This window comes from Myiozetetes cayanensis, unplaced genomic scaffold (genome assembly GCF_022539395.1).
Source record: "Myiozetetes cayanensis isolate MyiCay16 unplaced genomic scaffold, myiCay2020 scf30, whole genome shotgun sequence".
NCBI lineage: Eukaryota > Metazoa > Chordata > Aves > Passeriformes > Tyrannidae > Myiozetetes > Myiozetetes cayanensis.
The window spans coordinates 3,362,853-3,378,268 of NW_026087522.1; the positions used below are offsets into that span (position 1 = coordinate 3,362,853).

Here is a 15,416-nt window from a genome sequence, read left to right on the forward strand (position 1 = left end):
GGAATTAACAGTTATTAACCTAAAACAGACACAACACAGCAGTAGCTATTCTACACTTAAAGGCCTTCAAAACAACCATGTTTGAGGGCATTCTTGTGCCCTCAAAGCACAAGAAATTTGGCTCCATGTGAGTTTATCAATGTTTCTGGGATCCAGAACTACTGCTGGCCAAAGGGAAGGCCTAAAGGATGCTGCATGTACAATAAGCCACAGTTAAGGGGATTGGTGATACATGGAGCAATACAAAACCAGGAAACACATGCCATAAGGAACACGTGAGACAGCAGGGCAGGGAATCTGCTTTAAATATTATTCCTATTTTTCAGCCACAGAAGTTCCTCTCTTTTTTTTTTTTCTTTTTTCCCCCCAGGAAGAGCTTCAGAATTTTGGTTTTATACTCTAAGCTGTACTGCAGGATAATACTAAGACATTTACTTAAAGGTTGCTACAGCCATATTCAGTTTTAACTGACATAAAAGCCAGTTTCAAGGATAGTGCAAATGGAGATCAAATAAAATAATACCACCTGTATTTTCCTCCTAATTGAGGAAGAAACAGTCCTACTATTGTCTTGAGTTCAAATTTATATGGACATCAATTATTTCAACTTCTCCTTCAGTTAGCTGACATGTTACCTTTTTTTTTTTAATAATAACAATTTTATAAAAATTCTTACAGCGTTTTAGCCTGTGTTCTGTAACAGGTGTCAACAAAACAAAAGCAGAGCAAGCTATCTCTAAGGCACCCAGCCTTACAACCTGCCCCTTACTACAGGTTAAGTTCCTCAAAACAATGTACCAGGAAAGAGCTCTTTGCTCTCAACCAGGACTAAATATTGCTTGCAGTCTTGCAGCAGTGCCCTAATCCTTGCACTGCAGCCATACTATGTGAACATTAAGCAGTTGTGCTGGGTTTGGCTGGGACAGTGTTAATTCTCCTCGGAGCTGGTCCAGGGTTGTTTTTGAGGATGGGAATACTGCAGACAACACCCTGATGTTTCAGTTGTTGCTGAGCAGGGCTTACATCAAGTCAAGGACTTTTCAGCTTCTCACCCCCCATGGTGAGGAGGCTGGGATGGGACCCAGCCTGTCCCCAGGGACACTCAGACCATATGGTGTCACGGGCGGGGGGAGCTGGCTGGGGGCTGCTGCAGGGACTGCCAGCCCATCGGTCAGCAGGTGCTCAGCAACTGCCTGGGCAGCACTTGGTCTGGATGTCTGCATTATTTTACCATAATGGCTATTACTTTCCCTGTCTTTTCTGTCTTATTAAACTGTCTTTATCTCAACCCATGAATTTCCCGGTTTTTCCTGCCGATGCTCCCCGTTCCCCTGGGTGGGGGGGTGAGCAGTGGTGTTCTGCTGTTGGATGGCAGCAGCCCTTATTTATTGTACCATGGTCAGGACAGTCAAGCCCACAAATGATAAAACTGTTCTTCTGAAGCACCACTGGCAAACATCAAATTTTTTGTCCAGAACAAGTAATACAGAAATAGCTCAACTCACATTTGTCTCTCTAAAGTACTTTTCAGGAAACTGAATAGAAAGGAAAGGCCACTTCCCTAAAGCCTTAAACTGGAATTAAAGACAAGTCTCCTTTGGCCACTATCACTATCAGATAAGCAAATTTCAGCAGTGAGCTCGGCCCATCAGGAGGGGTTTTTTCTGTCTGCTTGTTTTCATCCAAGCAGTGTTTTTAGGCCAGGGATTTCAAAACCATAATGTCAGCAGCATGTCATTACTACCCGGTAAACCAGGACAACTTGCCAGGTCTTCTGCCCTTGAACGCTAGAATGTGGTATTCACAGAACACTGAGATAAAAAATAAGATCTGAAAAAAACCAAATAGTATTTGCTAAACAAAGCTTCCATAGTGCTGCTTTATGTTTATTTTGATCAAAAACTTTAAGCTTCAGCTTTATAGATCTCAATGCAAGGTACTCAATTCCATAATACACAGAAAATATCCAGAACTGAATGTTCACTGCAAGATATCCAACAAAGTGACAGTGCTGTCACACCGACTTGCAGCTGAGTGGATGCTGCACTCGAATAAATGAAAGGAAAAAAATATTACTCCTTTAAGATTCATAAATTTGGATTATATATGGAGAGCTCTTAAATGTGTGTTAAAGATCAAACAGTGCAAGGATAAAAGATTAACAGCAGCAAACAAGAGACTTAGGATTTCTCAGATTTGGGAGGTTGAACTTTTTTGTTCATGTTACTGACAAGGCTCTTCTAAGAATCAAGAGAAACATTGTCACAACACTCCCAAAGAATCTGCACCGAGTATATTCCACTAAAGACACAAAAATATTCTGAAGAATTTCCTGAAGAAATCCCTTGCAGAATTTCTACTATGGCTACTGTGCATTCTCATGCTACTAACAATCCTTCCAGTGTTCAAGCTGCTCAGATCTGAACAGGTGGGAACATATCAGAGAGCATTATCTAACAACCCAAACACACACACAACAACCTGATGCACAGATTTTCCCAGAGGGACAAAGAAATAAATCCCAGACCAAATTCAGTATTTATGACACCTCATATCATCATTCACCACTCTGATATACCATTTGAAGAAAAGTGCAGGGAACAATTTATCTCAAAGAATATCAATGGGTCCCGAGTTCTGGCACTTCACAAGGAGCCTGCATGGCCTGTCAAACGGACTGTGTTAATAATAATATGTGCAGCTAATATTTTCCACTGTCACCAGCACTCCCAGTCCAGCCACCTCATGTGCCAGGCTTGCCTATATCCAGTTTTCACAACATTTTACAGCTATGCTGATTTCATTATAGATAGAGCTGGATATCTACACAGGAAACATTTGTAGACAGAACACTGGAAGAAAGGATGGAGGAAGCTGCTGGAACTCCCAGCATAGTAATTCTTACTTCCTATGTGACACCAGCCCGCAACACAACTCTGACTAGGTAAGCACTGTGGCCACAGGAGCGCTCCCACAGTTAAATTAGAACTTCAGAGAAACTTTACTGGTGATAAAACAGCTGTGCAGGTTTTGTTTTAGGAAGAAGATTCCTACAGTAGTTTTAAATCTTCAAACCCTAACAGATTATAAAGCAGCCCTCTCACCAGAGAGTGAAGATGACTCCAAAAAACATGAGCAGCACACATGCAAAGAACTCATCCCTGAACAGGATATTTACAACATCAAGAAGTTTCCAATTCGGCTGGAAAAATGTATTTTTTATGAACAGAACACACAGTTTTTACATTCTAGATGTACTGGAGACTAGTGGTGCAAATATATGAATGACTGGTAAATTGATCTTCAAAAAATAAAAAATACAAACTTCTGCTTTACTTTGCATCCACAGCAGCAGAAAGAATGCAAAGATACTGACTGGGTATGAATTTCACTCCAACAACTTCATCTTCAGATTGGGGTGGAGGATCAACAACCTTAGGCATGCAGAAGGATGGCAGAAAGGAAGGGAAGAAATAAGAGCAATAGAAAAATACTTTGTTTTGTATAATGGACTATAAGTAAAATGGGTGTACAGTGGCACAGGGTACAGAAGTCCCTGAGGGCTCAGCCCAGCATTTCCAGGCTCTCTAGGTCATAGAATGGTTTGGGTGGGGACCTTAAAAAACATCCATATCCAACCCCCTGCCACAGGCAGGGACACCTTCCACCAGACCAAGTTCCTTCCCATTTCACAACGAAGTGGTTCTGGGACAGAAAGGGATTTGCTCATTATGAACAAAGAAAGCCTCTAAGACAGCACTGGGTGGTAATTGCTAATCAGCACTTCACTGTGTTACCCAAATTCAAATAAGAAGGTGAACTGGCAGTCAAATAAAAACGTGAAAGTAAGAGATCATCTCAAATTTGTTTAGCAAATCCACCTCACCTTAAAGAGAGGAAGCTTTATTTCCTATGTTTTGCTAACACAACTATGGTAAGCCTGTTACCACACAGTCAGGTCCACTGTTCAGAAGTTAAGAAGTAAATTCCCCACAGTAGCTCCTTCGCAGTTTTCTGTTCAAAGCACAAATTACAATCTATTACACTTCCTCTGATCACACTTAGAAATCTGGACACAGTCGGATTCTAAATGCACATTAGTAACTTTTAACTTACCATATGCAAGTTAAAAAATCACTGACCTCAAACTGGGACTCTGTATCGACACATCTCATCAATCACAAGAAAATGCCCGTGCAAAAACCATGTCTTACCTTATCCTTTTCATGGGGAAGGAGACACACTGGAGGGAGACAGGAAAGAGACTCAAAACTCTCCTTCCCATCAGCATTAGTGGTTGCTTTAGTGTTGAGCTGGTAGAGAGGTCCATCTTTAAGGAGCCTGCCATGGCCAACAGCACGTTTGACAGCTAATCGTAATTGCTGGTGAAAAATGGAGGCAGCACTGCCTCCAAACAATGCAGACACATCTTTCTGACCTTTCAGAAAGCGCTCGATGTTCTTCAGGGATGAGCCACTGGACTCAGCCAAGCCCTCAATCGCCCGTTTAATGAGTTTATTCCAGTCCACATTTGGTTTGCCATCCAACTTGCCATGGTTCCGAGGCTTCGGAAGTGCTATTCTCCCAGGATTATCAGGATCCTTGTAGGAGTTGAGACCCTTGTTGGACACTTTTAAAATAGTTCCATCCTTAACGCTCAGCTCTAACTGTTCCAGAACAGTTTTGCGGTCCAAGCCGTGTGAAGATGACACCGCATTGCATATCCTCTCCTCCGAAGGACGCTGTTTCTGCTTCTTTACCTTCTTGATTGCCTCCAAAATCCACTCTGTGTACAGCGGGTTGGCGAGCTTTACCATGGTGAAGGATTCTGTATATCCATAGAGTCGTTATCCTTTATCCCGGTGCTGAACGAGCGTCACGCGACGAGAAATCAGCCCCTCGACCGACGGGAGGCAGCTAACCATAGCATACACGTGCTCTGTCCTGAGCCAACCCTCTTCTCTCAAACATTATTTGTTTTCACACTGAAGGGAGGAAAAGAAAACAATTACAAACTTCTGCGCTCCTTTCTATAAACCCCCGACAACTTCACAGAAGGTTTTTCCACAGAGGTATAAATATTTCAGCATTTCTCACCTCAGCTTCTGATCTGCTCACTCACAATCACACGAACTGTAACATTAGGCCTGGAAGAAAACAAGAAGAGAGATATTTCCAAAAACCAGTTAAGAAGAAAAAAAAAAAGTAGCAGACAATATTAATTCATTAAACACATTGCAGAGTTTTAAACCACTACTACAGCTCTGAAATACTTGGACAATCCTTCAGGGTTTACCTTCACTCCTAATAAAAGCAGACTTAAACACTGAAGCATCTCCATTCAACCCACAGAAAAACACTGTGTCCTTTCCATTTTGATTCACAAATCAGGACACATTCTATATCAAGTTTTATATCACTGCTGAGCACAAATTAATATTTGAGGGAAAAAAGAAAATTGCAACAAAGTTTTTTAAAAAGCAGCAGGTCTCTTCATTTTTGCACACAGAAGACACTGCCTGAAACTTTAACAGAAGGCAGGAATAGCCAAGAGTCTTGTGCAAACAGCAAGAAACTTTCAGAGCTCTTCCAGGAGTGTAATCATAGGTCTGTTTGCCTTCTGCTAAGAAAAGCTCCGACAGTTGTTCCATAAAGAAAAAAAAAGTGAAGAAACACAGCTGGAGATTGTAATCAAACATTCCACTTTCAGAAACCAGAGAAAAAAAGAAGATAATGTAATTTTCAGTACAGATGAGGCACTCTGAAAATACTTGAGGACACAGTAACAGGTGACCATGCACAGTGAAGAAGGAATGCTTATGACACTGCTAATTAAAGATGCTAATGAAAGGGTATGAGACTCTACTTCAGAGCATTTAATAGTTATCTTTAACAAAGACCTTTTCTAAGTGTGATAACAGTCTGTTGAGCTGAAGTTCTACTGCAGGAGCACAGTAACCGAGAAGGGTCTGTAAACTGTTTAGCACAAGGATTTTCTGCAAGCGAAGTTTTAGACAAGAGCTAACTTGTCAACACAGTTTTCCCGTCCTCCTTTCCAGCAAGCACTGAAGAATTCATCAACACACAGAAGGCATTTCCACAGACATCAGACTCGACAGCACAGCTCCACATGGCCGGGACTGGAGAGATCCTGACCGGCTGTTCAGACCGGGAAAGATGCAGTGCTTGTCTAGAGTTCTCTACAGCGGACGGGAAGGGGAAAATGGTCCCCGAGGCGAGCCCTCCTGACCGAGCGGAGCCGCGCTCGCCCAGTGCCGCTGCCCGCCGGGACGGCGGGGCCCGGAGGATGCCGAGCCCGGGGGATCCCGAGCCCGCTCCCGGCACAGCTCCGTGCGCTGGGCGTTACGTAACCGCCCGGCCAGGCCCGGCCGCACCGGGACGGTCCCGGCACCGGGGACTCCCTCGCCCGCTCGCTCTCGCCGTGACAAGCGGCCCCTGCACCTGCTACCGCCCGTCCCCCTCGCCCGGCGGGCGGGTCCCGCGCCCCGAGGGGCACTGCCCCGGCACAAGGACCCGCAGCGGCGGCATCGGCATCGGCGCGCCGCAGCCGCCGACCGGGCCCCGCGCCGCTCGCCGTGCCCCCGGACACGGGCAGCGCAGCCCGGCCGGCCCCTCGCAGCGGCACGGCCGGGCCCGCGGCCGCCCCAGCCGCGCTCTCCTCCCGCGCCGCGAGCGGAGCGCAGCTCAGCCCGCGACCGCCCGGCCGCTCCGCCCGCCTCCCGCGCGCCGTGCCGCGGCCGCCGCCTGCCCGGGGCGCGGGCCCGGCGGGAGCCGCGGGAGCAGGCGGCGGGGCCGGGCCTGGCGCAGAGCGGCGGCGGGGCCGGAACAGGCCGCGAGCCTGGAGCGCCCGCCGGGCCTTCCCCGTCCCCAGCCCGCAGGGCCCGCCGCCCGCCCGCCCCGAGTCCCCGGCGCCAGCCGCCCGAGTCGGCGCGGCCCGCCGGCGCCACTCACCGAGGTCCGCGAGCGCCGGGGCCCGGCGGGCGAAGGCCGGACGGCGGCGAAGCCCGAAACTGACACGGCGGCCATCTTGGGCCCGGCGCGCTGCGGCGGGCGGGAGGGGGCGGCGCGGGCCGGAACAGCCCGCGGTGGGAGGAGGGGGGCGCGCGGGAACAGCGCCGAGGGGCGCGCGCGGCCGCCGGGGGGCGCTGAGGAGCCGCGGCTGCCGCACCGCGGGCGGGGCTGAGGGGGGATCGCGGAGATCGGCTCTGGAACAGCCCCGAGATCTATTCTAGAACATCCCTGAACTCTGCTCTGGAACATCCCCGAGCTCTGCTCTGGAACAGAGACCCCTGAGGACCCGTGAGAGACTGCGGCGGGGAAAGGGGGGTCCGGGCCGAGAGCGCCCCCTGCCGGCCGAGCGGGGGCAGGGAAATAGGAGCCGGGACAGGGAGGTGGGCTCGGACACGAGCCCCGTGGGCGCCGCCGGGCGCGCTCCCGATCCCGCTCCCGCCGCCGTGCCGGGGGCTCAGCACGCGCGCACCACCCCGTGCGTCACCGGGCGCGCGCCTCCCGTCGGCCAATAGCAGCGCTCGCTGCCGGCCCCGCCCACGGAGACCGGCGTGTGTCTCCCCGCGCGCCGGAGGGCGGGGCCTGTACCGGGAGCGCGCGCGGGGGACTCGCTTCGGCCCGGCCGAGCTCGGCCCGGAGAGCACAGAGACAGAGAGACCAGCTCAGCCCGGTCCGGAGAGCACAGAGAGACCAGCTCAGCCCGGTCCGGAGAGCACAGAGAGAGACCAGCTCAGCCCGGCCCGGCCCAGCCCGGAGAGCACAGAGAGCCCAGCTCAGCTCAGCCCGGCCCGGAGAGCACAGAGAGCCCGGAGAGACCAGAGAGACCAGCTCAGCCCGGCCCGGCCCGGAGAGCACAGAGAGCCCGGAGAGACCAGAGAGACCAGCTCAGCCCGGAGAGCACAGAGAGCCCAGCTCAGCCTGGTCCGGAGAGCACAGCCCGGCCCAGAGAGCACAGAGAGCCCAGCCCAGCTCAGCCTGGCCCGGAGAGCACAGCCCGACCCCGAGAGCCCGGTCCAGAGAGCCCAGCTCAGCCCGGCCCGGGAGAGCCTGGCCCAGCAGCAGCCCCGGTCCCAGCGCCCCCCAGCCCAGCGCAGCCATGATCCACAGCCTGTTCCTGATCAACGCCGCCGGGGACATCTTCCTGGAGAAGCACTGGAAGAGCGTGGTGAGCCGCTCGGTCTGTGACTACTTCTTCGAGGCGCAGGAGCGGGCCTCGGAGGCGGAGAACGTGCCGCCCGTGATCCCCACGCCGCACCACTACCTGCTCAGCGTGTACCGCCACAAGATCTTCTTCGTGGCCGTCATCCAGAGCGAGGTGCCGCCGCTCTTCGTCATCGAGTTCCTGCACCGCGTCGTGGACACGTTCCAGGTGCGGCCGCGGGGCCGGGGATGGGCGGGGAGGGCGGGCAGAGCCCTCCTGTGCCGCAGCCATCGCTTTGCTCTGTTCTCCTGTCCCTTCACTCTCGTCCTGCAGTGGCGAGGGAACAGACACGGGCTTGCGGTGCTTGGGGGTTTACTGCCTGGAATTACCGTGGCTTCGGGATCCACCCGCGCTCAGGGGAAGGACCTTTAAGCAGTCCTTCTGGTGTTCCTGCTCTGGCAGCTGGAACTAAGACCAAGCTGACCTTGTGCTCACAAGGAGCTTTTTGACGTGCTTTAGTCAGTTAGTGACACCCAGCCCCTGTGCTCACATCTGGGGATGCTTCTTGGAATCCTCCTAAAAAGTGGGTTGTAGTGACAGCCCCAGAGCAGCCCTGTTCCCTCTGGGCTCTGGTGGACACGGTCTTTGTAAGAAAATGGTAAAGATGTCTGTCCTTCTGCCTGCCAACAGCAGGGCTGTGTTGCTCAGATTTGAGATGTCTTGTGACCAGCACCCTGATGGAACACAGGAAATGTGGTGCTTGGTCAAACAAGTGTCATGTGAGCTCTTCCTTCCAGATGCCAGTCAAGATGTGAGAGTATTCTGAGTTGTGTTTCACTGTGGATTGGCTGTTCAGGCCAGAAATGGATCCTGTCAGACCTTTAGGTTTTGGTTTCTCTTAGGGTACAAGATGTGTGTCTTCACTGGCCTGGCCATATTTTAAAATCTGATATACCTGAAAAAGAACTGGTGCTGGTAGTGCAGGACAGGAGTTCTCTGCTGTCACAGTCTCTGTTACTCGTGCTTTGTGCAGAATGTCTGTTCTCCTGAATTGCTGTAACTAACCAGAAGCTCAGGTGTGTGTTCGTGCTCTCTCCTGAAAGATGTGTGAAGTCCACATAGAGTAAGACTACAAGGAAATTAAATGTTCAGTTTTAAAAGTTGCTGAATTAATTGGGAGTGCTGATGTGGGGATGGGGCAGTGGCAGAGGGGTGCTCAGAGCTGTACATGTCTGCTGGAGTGCTCAGTCTGCCTGGTGTGCTTGCAGAGATATGTGGAGTTTCAGTGTTGTTTCACCTCCTCCAAGAAGAAGCTGGATTTTATTCCTGTGTGGGAGGACACAGGACTGAATGATCAGGAAGATTCTCTTTCAGCAACTGTTGAGTGATTATTTCTTTTGCACAGGATTATTTTGGGGTGTGTTCAGAGCTGATAATCAAGGACAATGTTGTGGTGGTTTATGAGGTGCTGGAGGAGATGCTGGACAATGGCTTTCCATTGGCAACAGAGTCCAATATTCTTAAGGAACTGATAAAACCTCCTACTATCCTGCGGACGGTCGTCAACACCATCACAGGTACAGGGAAACAAAAAGCAGATAAACGGGCAAATCCAGGTGGCAATATTCCTGCATAAGTAAATTAGGACACAGGTGAGGGAAATTTACGTTCCCTACCATTCTAAACTGCAGCACAGGTGTGTTAGTGCTTTGCTTGGGGTTCCTTCCAATTTCAGCACCAGCTGCACTTTGGGTTTGGGTTGGTTTGGGTTTTTTTAGCTGCAACAGTCAGATTCCATTTCCATTTACAGCCATGACGTTACTCCCAGGATGTCAGTTTGCTGTGAGTTTACACACCTGTTAACACCTGCCCATTTCTTGCTGGGGTGTGTTTTAGAGCTGGATGTAAGAGAGGCGTAAACTCTAGAATACAGTGAGTCTCAAAGAGTAATTGCTCCCCTACAAAGAAACAGAGGTGCTCGGGGGTTAATTGCAATTAAGTTCTGTAAGCTGGGGGACTCGTGGAGCACTGTCTGACCTCTGGGGTGGTTGTGGTTGCCTTTCTTTTCCCAGGAAGCACCAATGTGGGTGACCAGCTTCCCACTGGGCAGCTCTCAGTGGTGCCTTGGAGACGCACTGGTGTAAAATACACCAACAACGAGGCCTATTTTGATGTGATTGAGGAGATCGATGCAATCATCGACAAATCAGGTATGGAAGTTGCTCCTGGCTGACATGAGGGTAACTCGTCCTGAGGGTGCCTGAAGAGAGAGTTGGGTTTTCGAAGAGGGTCACCTTCCTCTAGTGTGGGAAGCCCTGTTTCTGTTTCTCTCTGCATTGCTGCCATCTTGTATGTGCTGTTCAGTCAAAAATTTTACAGAGGTACCAAGATTTTCACTTGTCCTTCTTCTTGAGGTCTCATAAGCAATTTTGTATTGGGAAAATAGAAGATGAGTGAATATTCTTTCTCTTTAGTATTTGTGCATCTTAGTCTTGTTAGAGTTGGGAGCTGTTGTCTTTGGCCATTAAAATGGACATTGCTGGGGTCTGCTGTCCTTAACTGTTTGCATCTTCTAGAGGAGTCGTTGGGAATGAGAATAATGTTGAGCAGGCAGCATAATGAACCATGACATGTCATAAAGATAATAGATTTCCTTCCTCCCCACTGAGGGTTTTTCCACTTTATTTTTTTTGATCAGGTTCACATAACCAGCTGTGTTTGCTTTATTGTTTTTATTTGCTTTATTGCTTTTATTGTTTATTGTTGCAGGTTCCACGATTACTGCCGAAATCCAAGGGGTGATAGATGCTTGTGTCAAGCTGACTGGGATGCCAGACCTTACCCTCTCCTTTATGGTAAAGCTCAAGGATGTATCTCTACTGAAGTAATTTGAAAAGCATTTCCCAGCCCTGCTGCTGAGATCTGTCTTACACTGACAGATTCCAGCACATCAGAATCTGTGACTTAAGTTTTTGAGTCTTTAGTGGTGCTTTAGGCAGATATGAAGGGCCATCTTTTTCATGAGTATGTATCAGTGCAATTATTCAACATGATTAAATTTTCTAAAATAGGATAAAAAATGCACTAAGAAAGGACAGAGGTTACTGAGTGCTGCTTTCCCACGGATACAGCAGCATCAAGCAGTTTCCCATGTCTGAATGCAGGCACCTTCAGGTGGTCAGAGTGTGTCACGTGGTGGGCCCTTCAGGACAGAAGATGGAGAGGCAGAGGAGGTCCTTTGAGGCGGAACTGCCTTCACAAAGCTCGTGACTTTGTCTTTGCTGCAGAACCCTCGGCTGCTGGACGATGTCAGCTTCCACCCCTGTGTGCGTTTCAAGCGCTGGGAGTCGGAAAGAATTCTCTCTTTCATTCCACCCGATGGAAATTTTCGCTTGCTCTCCTACCATGTCAGTGCTCAGAAGTAGGTGATGAATGTAGTGCTGTGAGTTGTGAAATTTGGATCTTTCTGGCCAGGGAGAGGATGAAAAAAAGGGAACTTTTAAAGATCAGGTGGTGTGTTGTGCCAAATAAAGTAGAGGGGCACAATAACTTGCATTTTTCCTTTTTTAAAACACATTTTCTCCTTGTTTGGAGCAGTGATTCTGTAATTTCTTTTTGGTCAGCCAGCATTTTTCAAAGACTAGTAGCAGATAAATAAAGTAGAGAGGGAAAGAATTAGGCAGTGGGGAGTAATCAAGCTGTTGATTTCCTGTGCTTATAAAAAACTTTTATTCTAAAACAAGATGAAGAGAATTGTAATTAAGACTTGAGAATGGGATTCTGACTTTGCCCTTAGATCAAACAAATGGGTGTAGGATTTCCTTCTCTTTTAGGGAGATTGGTTCCCAATGTTTTCAGTGCATTGGGAAAAGCAAATACGAAGGTGAGAGGTGGACAAGGGCTTTCCGTTTCTGTCTCTATTCCAGTCTTGTGGCAATTCCTGTCTACGTGAAGCACAACATCAGTTTCCGTGACAGCAGCTCCCTGGGGCGGTTTGAGATCACTGTGGGGCCAAAGCAGACCATGGGCAAGACCGTGGAGGGAGTGATGGTCACCAGCCAGATGCCAAAAAGTGTGTTAAATATGACCCTTACACCCTCTCAGGGAACACATGTCTTTGATCCAGTTACAAAGGTGAGAGCCAAGGTAGAAATTAGATACTTTTTTTTTTTTTTTAGTTTTTAAGAAAATGCAGTCGAGCTGTTCCTGCCTCCGTGGACATTTCCAGGAGTGCCTTACAAACTTCTGCACACCTACTTGTCATGCCTAGTGCTGCATGTTGGGCTTGGTCCTTGGCCAACGCTGAGGGTTGGTTGATGGGTTTTGATTTGGTCTGGGGTGTTCTGTTTTTGTGGTTTGGGTTAATTTAAATTTAAATCTGATGGGCTTGTCCATGGGGCCTTTAGCACAAGTAGTGGCAATATCATTCCTGGAAGGCTTTTGGGAGGTATCTGCTCCTTCAGCCTGTGTCTGTCCAATATGAAAGGTGAGTTACTAAGAAAAAGACATTTTTCACACCCTTTAGAGGGTGTTACAGCATTTCTGTTTCACTGCTGAATTTTCTGTTCCTTTCAGCTACTGTCATGGGATGTGGGGAAAATAAACCCCCAGAAGCTGCCAAGCCTGAAGGGTAGTGTGAGCCTGCAAGCTGGGACATCAAAGCCAGATGAAAACCCCACCATTAATCTGCAGTTTAAAATTCAGCAGCTGGCTATCTCTGGTAAGTGACTGTCAAGTAAAGGAGGGGATGCTCTCTGCTGCACCAGTGCTCATTCTGCATGTAGCTGAAGTAGCTTTGCAGGCCTTCTAAAGTACCTCCTACCTGAAACATGTTCTACAAGCAAAAAATTGTCTGCTTTGACTACAGGTACATGGATTTGTTCTTTCTGGTGCTCTGGAAAGCAGTTTATCTACATTTCCTTGCATTTGGTGCTAACAGAGCTATAAAGAATTTTAGGGTATGGTTTTGTTGTAAAGAATTGTAAAGAATGATTCTGACATTAGGCAGTTGTCAGCTTTTCTCTGTCCTGTTCACTGCTTGTTAAAACTTGCCCTGTGCTTTCTGCCCCTCTAGTGTCACCTTCTGTCCCTTTCTCCTGAAGGCCTGTCTGCTCTGTTTGTGGCAGCATCAGTCTCATGCTGTGTTTGTTTGCCTTTAGGACTGAAGGTGAATCGCTTGGACATGTATGGGGAGAAGTACAAGCCGTTCAAGGGGATAAAATACATGACTAAGGCTGGCAAGTTCCAAGTGCGAACCTAGAGGATCCTGACAGTGAGGAAGAGCACTTCTCCTGTTTCCCCTGTCCCTGGCTGTTGGAGGCAGCCTCTTTCCCCATCCATCTCTTTAGGGTTGCTCCCTTGCCTGTAGTAGCATGAGCAGGAAAGCAAGTGCTAAGACTGCTGGAAAGCAGAGAAAGGTAAGGTTGACCCGAAACCACCTCATCTCTAGCTGAGTCCTGAAGTCTTTGGAGTAATAGTGGATGGGAGAGGTGTTCAGGTCCCTTGGGATCAGTGAGTCAACTGTGTAAGCTTGTATCACCTTCATTTTGCTGTCTTAGAGGAAATTCCCGGTATTTATTGCCTTTTGTATCTCCTCCTCTTTGTATTTTGGTTGGCTTTTATCCCTTTGTAGACAATCCAAAGTTGAATTTCCACAAACTTCAGCTCCAGTATGATGATCATCACCTGCCCTTCTCCATCACTGTGTGTTAGGATGGAGAGCTGTATAGTTCTTGGCAGCAGGGAAATCATCTTGTCTCTCTGCCTCAAAGGGGCTGGAGAAAGTGGAAGGGTAGATTGTTCCACCTAGGATAGCTGAGAAGCCTGAGATCGGGAATGGTGCCACAGAGGGAGGAAGGGAAGAAGTGGATGCTTCTTCTAAATACTTCATAAGCCATCTTGGTCATTAAGTATCTTAAATCTCTGAACAATGCATTCAAATCTTGTAACTGATGTGTGGTGACTGCTCATGTTATTTCATCAGTATTTGAAGGTAGGAATTCTCCCAGCTGCTTGGGAGACTGAGAAGAGACAGGGAGGGGAATTTTTGTGAAGACACAGCAGTGCTGGAAATTGCAGCTGTGAGTAAATGAAGATAATCACTGTCCTAGTAACTTGTTGGAATCTCTTTCTGCCACTGCTTTCCTACTGCAAATGAAGGCAATACTGCTGTTCTCCTGCTCACTGATGTCCTCCTTTGATGTAATTGTGACCTGGTACCTTCGTAGTGTTCCTGCCTGTCCTACCTCATTCCAGTTCTGTACCAGTCAGGTGCTGTGCAGTGGATTCAAGGATTGCTCCCTGGGACCACCTCCTCTGCAGGAGCTGTTGCTCCATCTGCCCATCCCAGCCTGTGTTTCCTCCCTCTGTAGAACAGAAATAGGAGATGGGAGGCACCTGCACTGCTGGTATTGTCTGTAACAGGCTCTTTGGCCACCACGTGCCAGTGTGTTGTCTCTGTGGGAGCAGAACTTGTCCCTGAGCTGCTGTACCTGTGACCACACACGTGTGGCTGTGGAGTCCAGCACGTACAGCCCCTAAAGGAGGGATGGATCCATTGTGGTGGGTGTGTGATGGAGACTTGCAGTGGGTGAGTGGCATCTTGCTTGTGGAGCTGCAGGTTCCCAGGCTCCAGAGGATGCCACAGCAGGTGGCACCTGCTGAGGTGACATTACTGCTGAGCATGTTCAGTGCAAATAAAACCTTCAACGAGGGCATCAATAAAATTAATTTTTACATGTCATCTGTGTCATTTCAGTGTGGTTTGTGCAGGCTTTACAAGAAATATGGTTGGTGTTTGAGGAGGAAGGTAAACTATGCCAATTGGATTGTGAATAGTGGGTGCCTTAGGGAGATAAATGTCTTTATGCATTTGGGATTGTAAGCCAGGGACCAAGTCACTGTCTGACAAGCTAAAATTCATTACTTTCTTGGTAATTTTTCTTAGTGTTTCCCAGGATTGCTGAACATTTCCTGGAATCTCAGTGAAAATGTCTTTACGAGTGCAGCTGAACCGTTTTTGTTGACTGGGTAGGGTAGCAGGCTCAGGATAGTGCTTTGATTATGAAGACAATGAAATACCTCACCACCTTGCTGCTCCTCAAGTACTGTCCTTTGGCTTTGTAGCTTTGCTTTTTAAAGGATCTTTTCTTCCCTGCAGAAGTGATTCACGTTACTCAAGGTCTTGAAAGGTTTGTTATGTACACAAAGGCATCTGGCCCTTGTGTCAGGCTTTCTGTACCAGTCT

At 48.6% G+C, this 15,416-nt stretch overlaps 2 protein-coding genes across 2 annotated transcripts in view; one reads left to right on the plus strand and one right to left on the minus strand.

Annotated features, from left to right (window-relative positions):
* KAT6A (lysine acetyltransferase 6A) overlaps positions 1-7,076 on the minus strand; it is a 28,773-nt gene extending 21,697 nt beyond the window's left edge. Inside the window, exons 1-3 of the mRNA XM_050326039.1 lie at positions 6,973-7,076; positions 5,098-5,147; positions 4,215-4,985 (exon numbers count right to left, since the gene is read on the minus strand). Of these exons, the coding sequence (XP_050181996.1) occupies positions 4,215-4,817 (603 nt within the window). The 5' untranslated portion in view covers positions 4,818-4,985; positions 5,098-5,147; positions 6,973-7,076. The remainder of the gene's footprint in view (positions 1-4,214; positions 4,986-5,097; positions 5,148-6,972) is intronic.
* A 709-nt stretch (positions 7,077-7,785) lies between these two features.
* On the plus strand, positions 7,786-14,912 carry AP3M2 (adaptor related protein complex 3 subunit mu 2). The gene is made up of 8 exons (XM_050325710.1): positions 7,786-8,398; positions 9,576-9,747; positions 10,243-10,380; positions 10,940-11,025; positions 11,458-11,591; positions 12,097-12,304; positions 12,746-12,890; positions 13,330-14,912. The coding sequence occupies exons 1-8, from the start codon at positions 8,126-8,128 to the stop codon at positions 13,428-13,430; spliced, it is 1,257 nt and encodes a 418-aa protein (XP_050181667.1). The 5' UTR covers positions 7,786-8,125; the 3' UTR covers positions 13,431-14,912.
* The last annotated feature ends 504 nt before the right edge of the window (positions 14,913-15,416 follow it).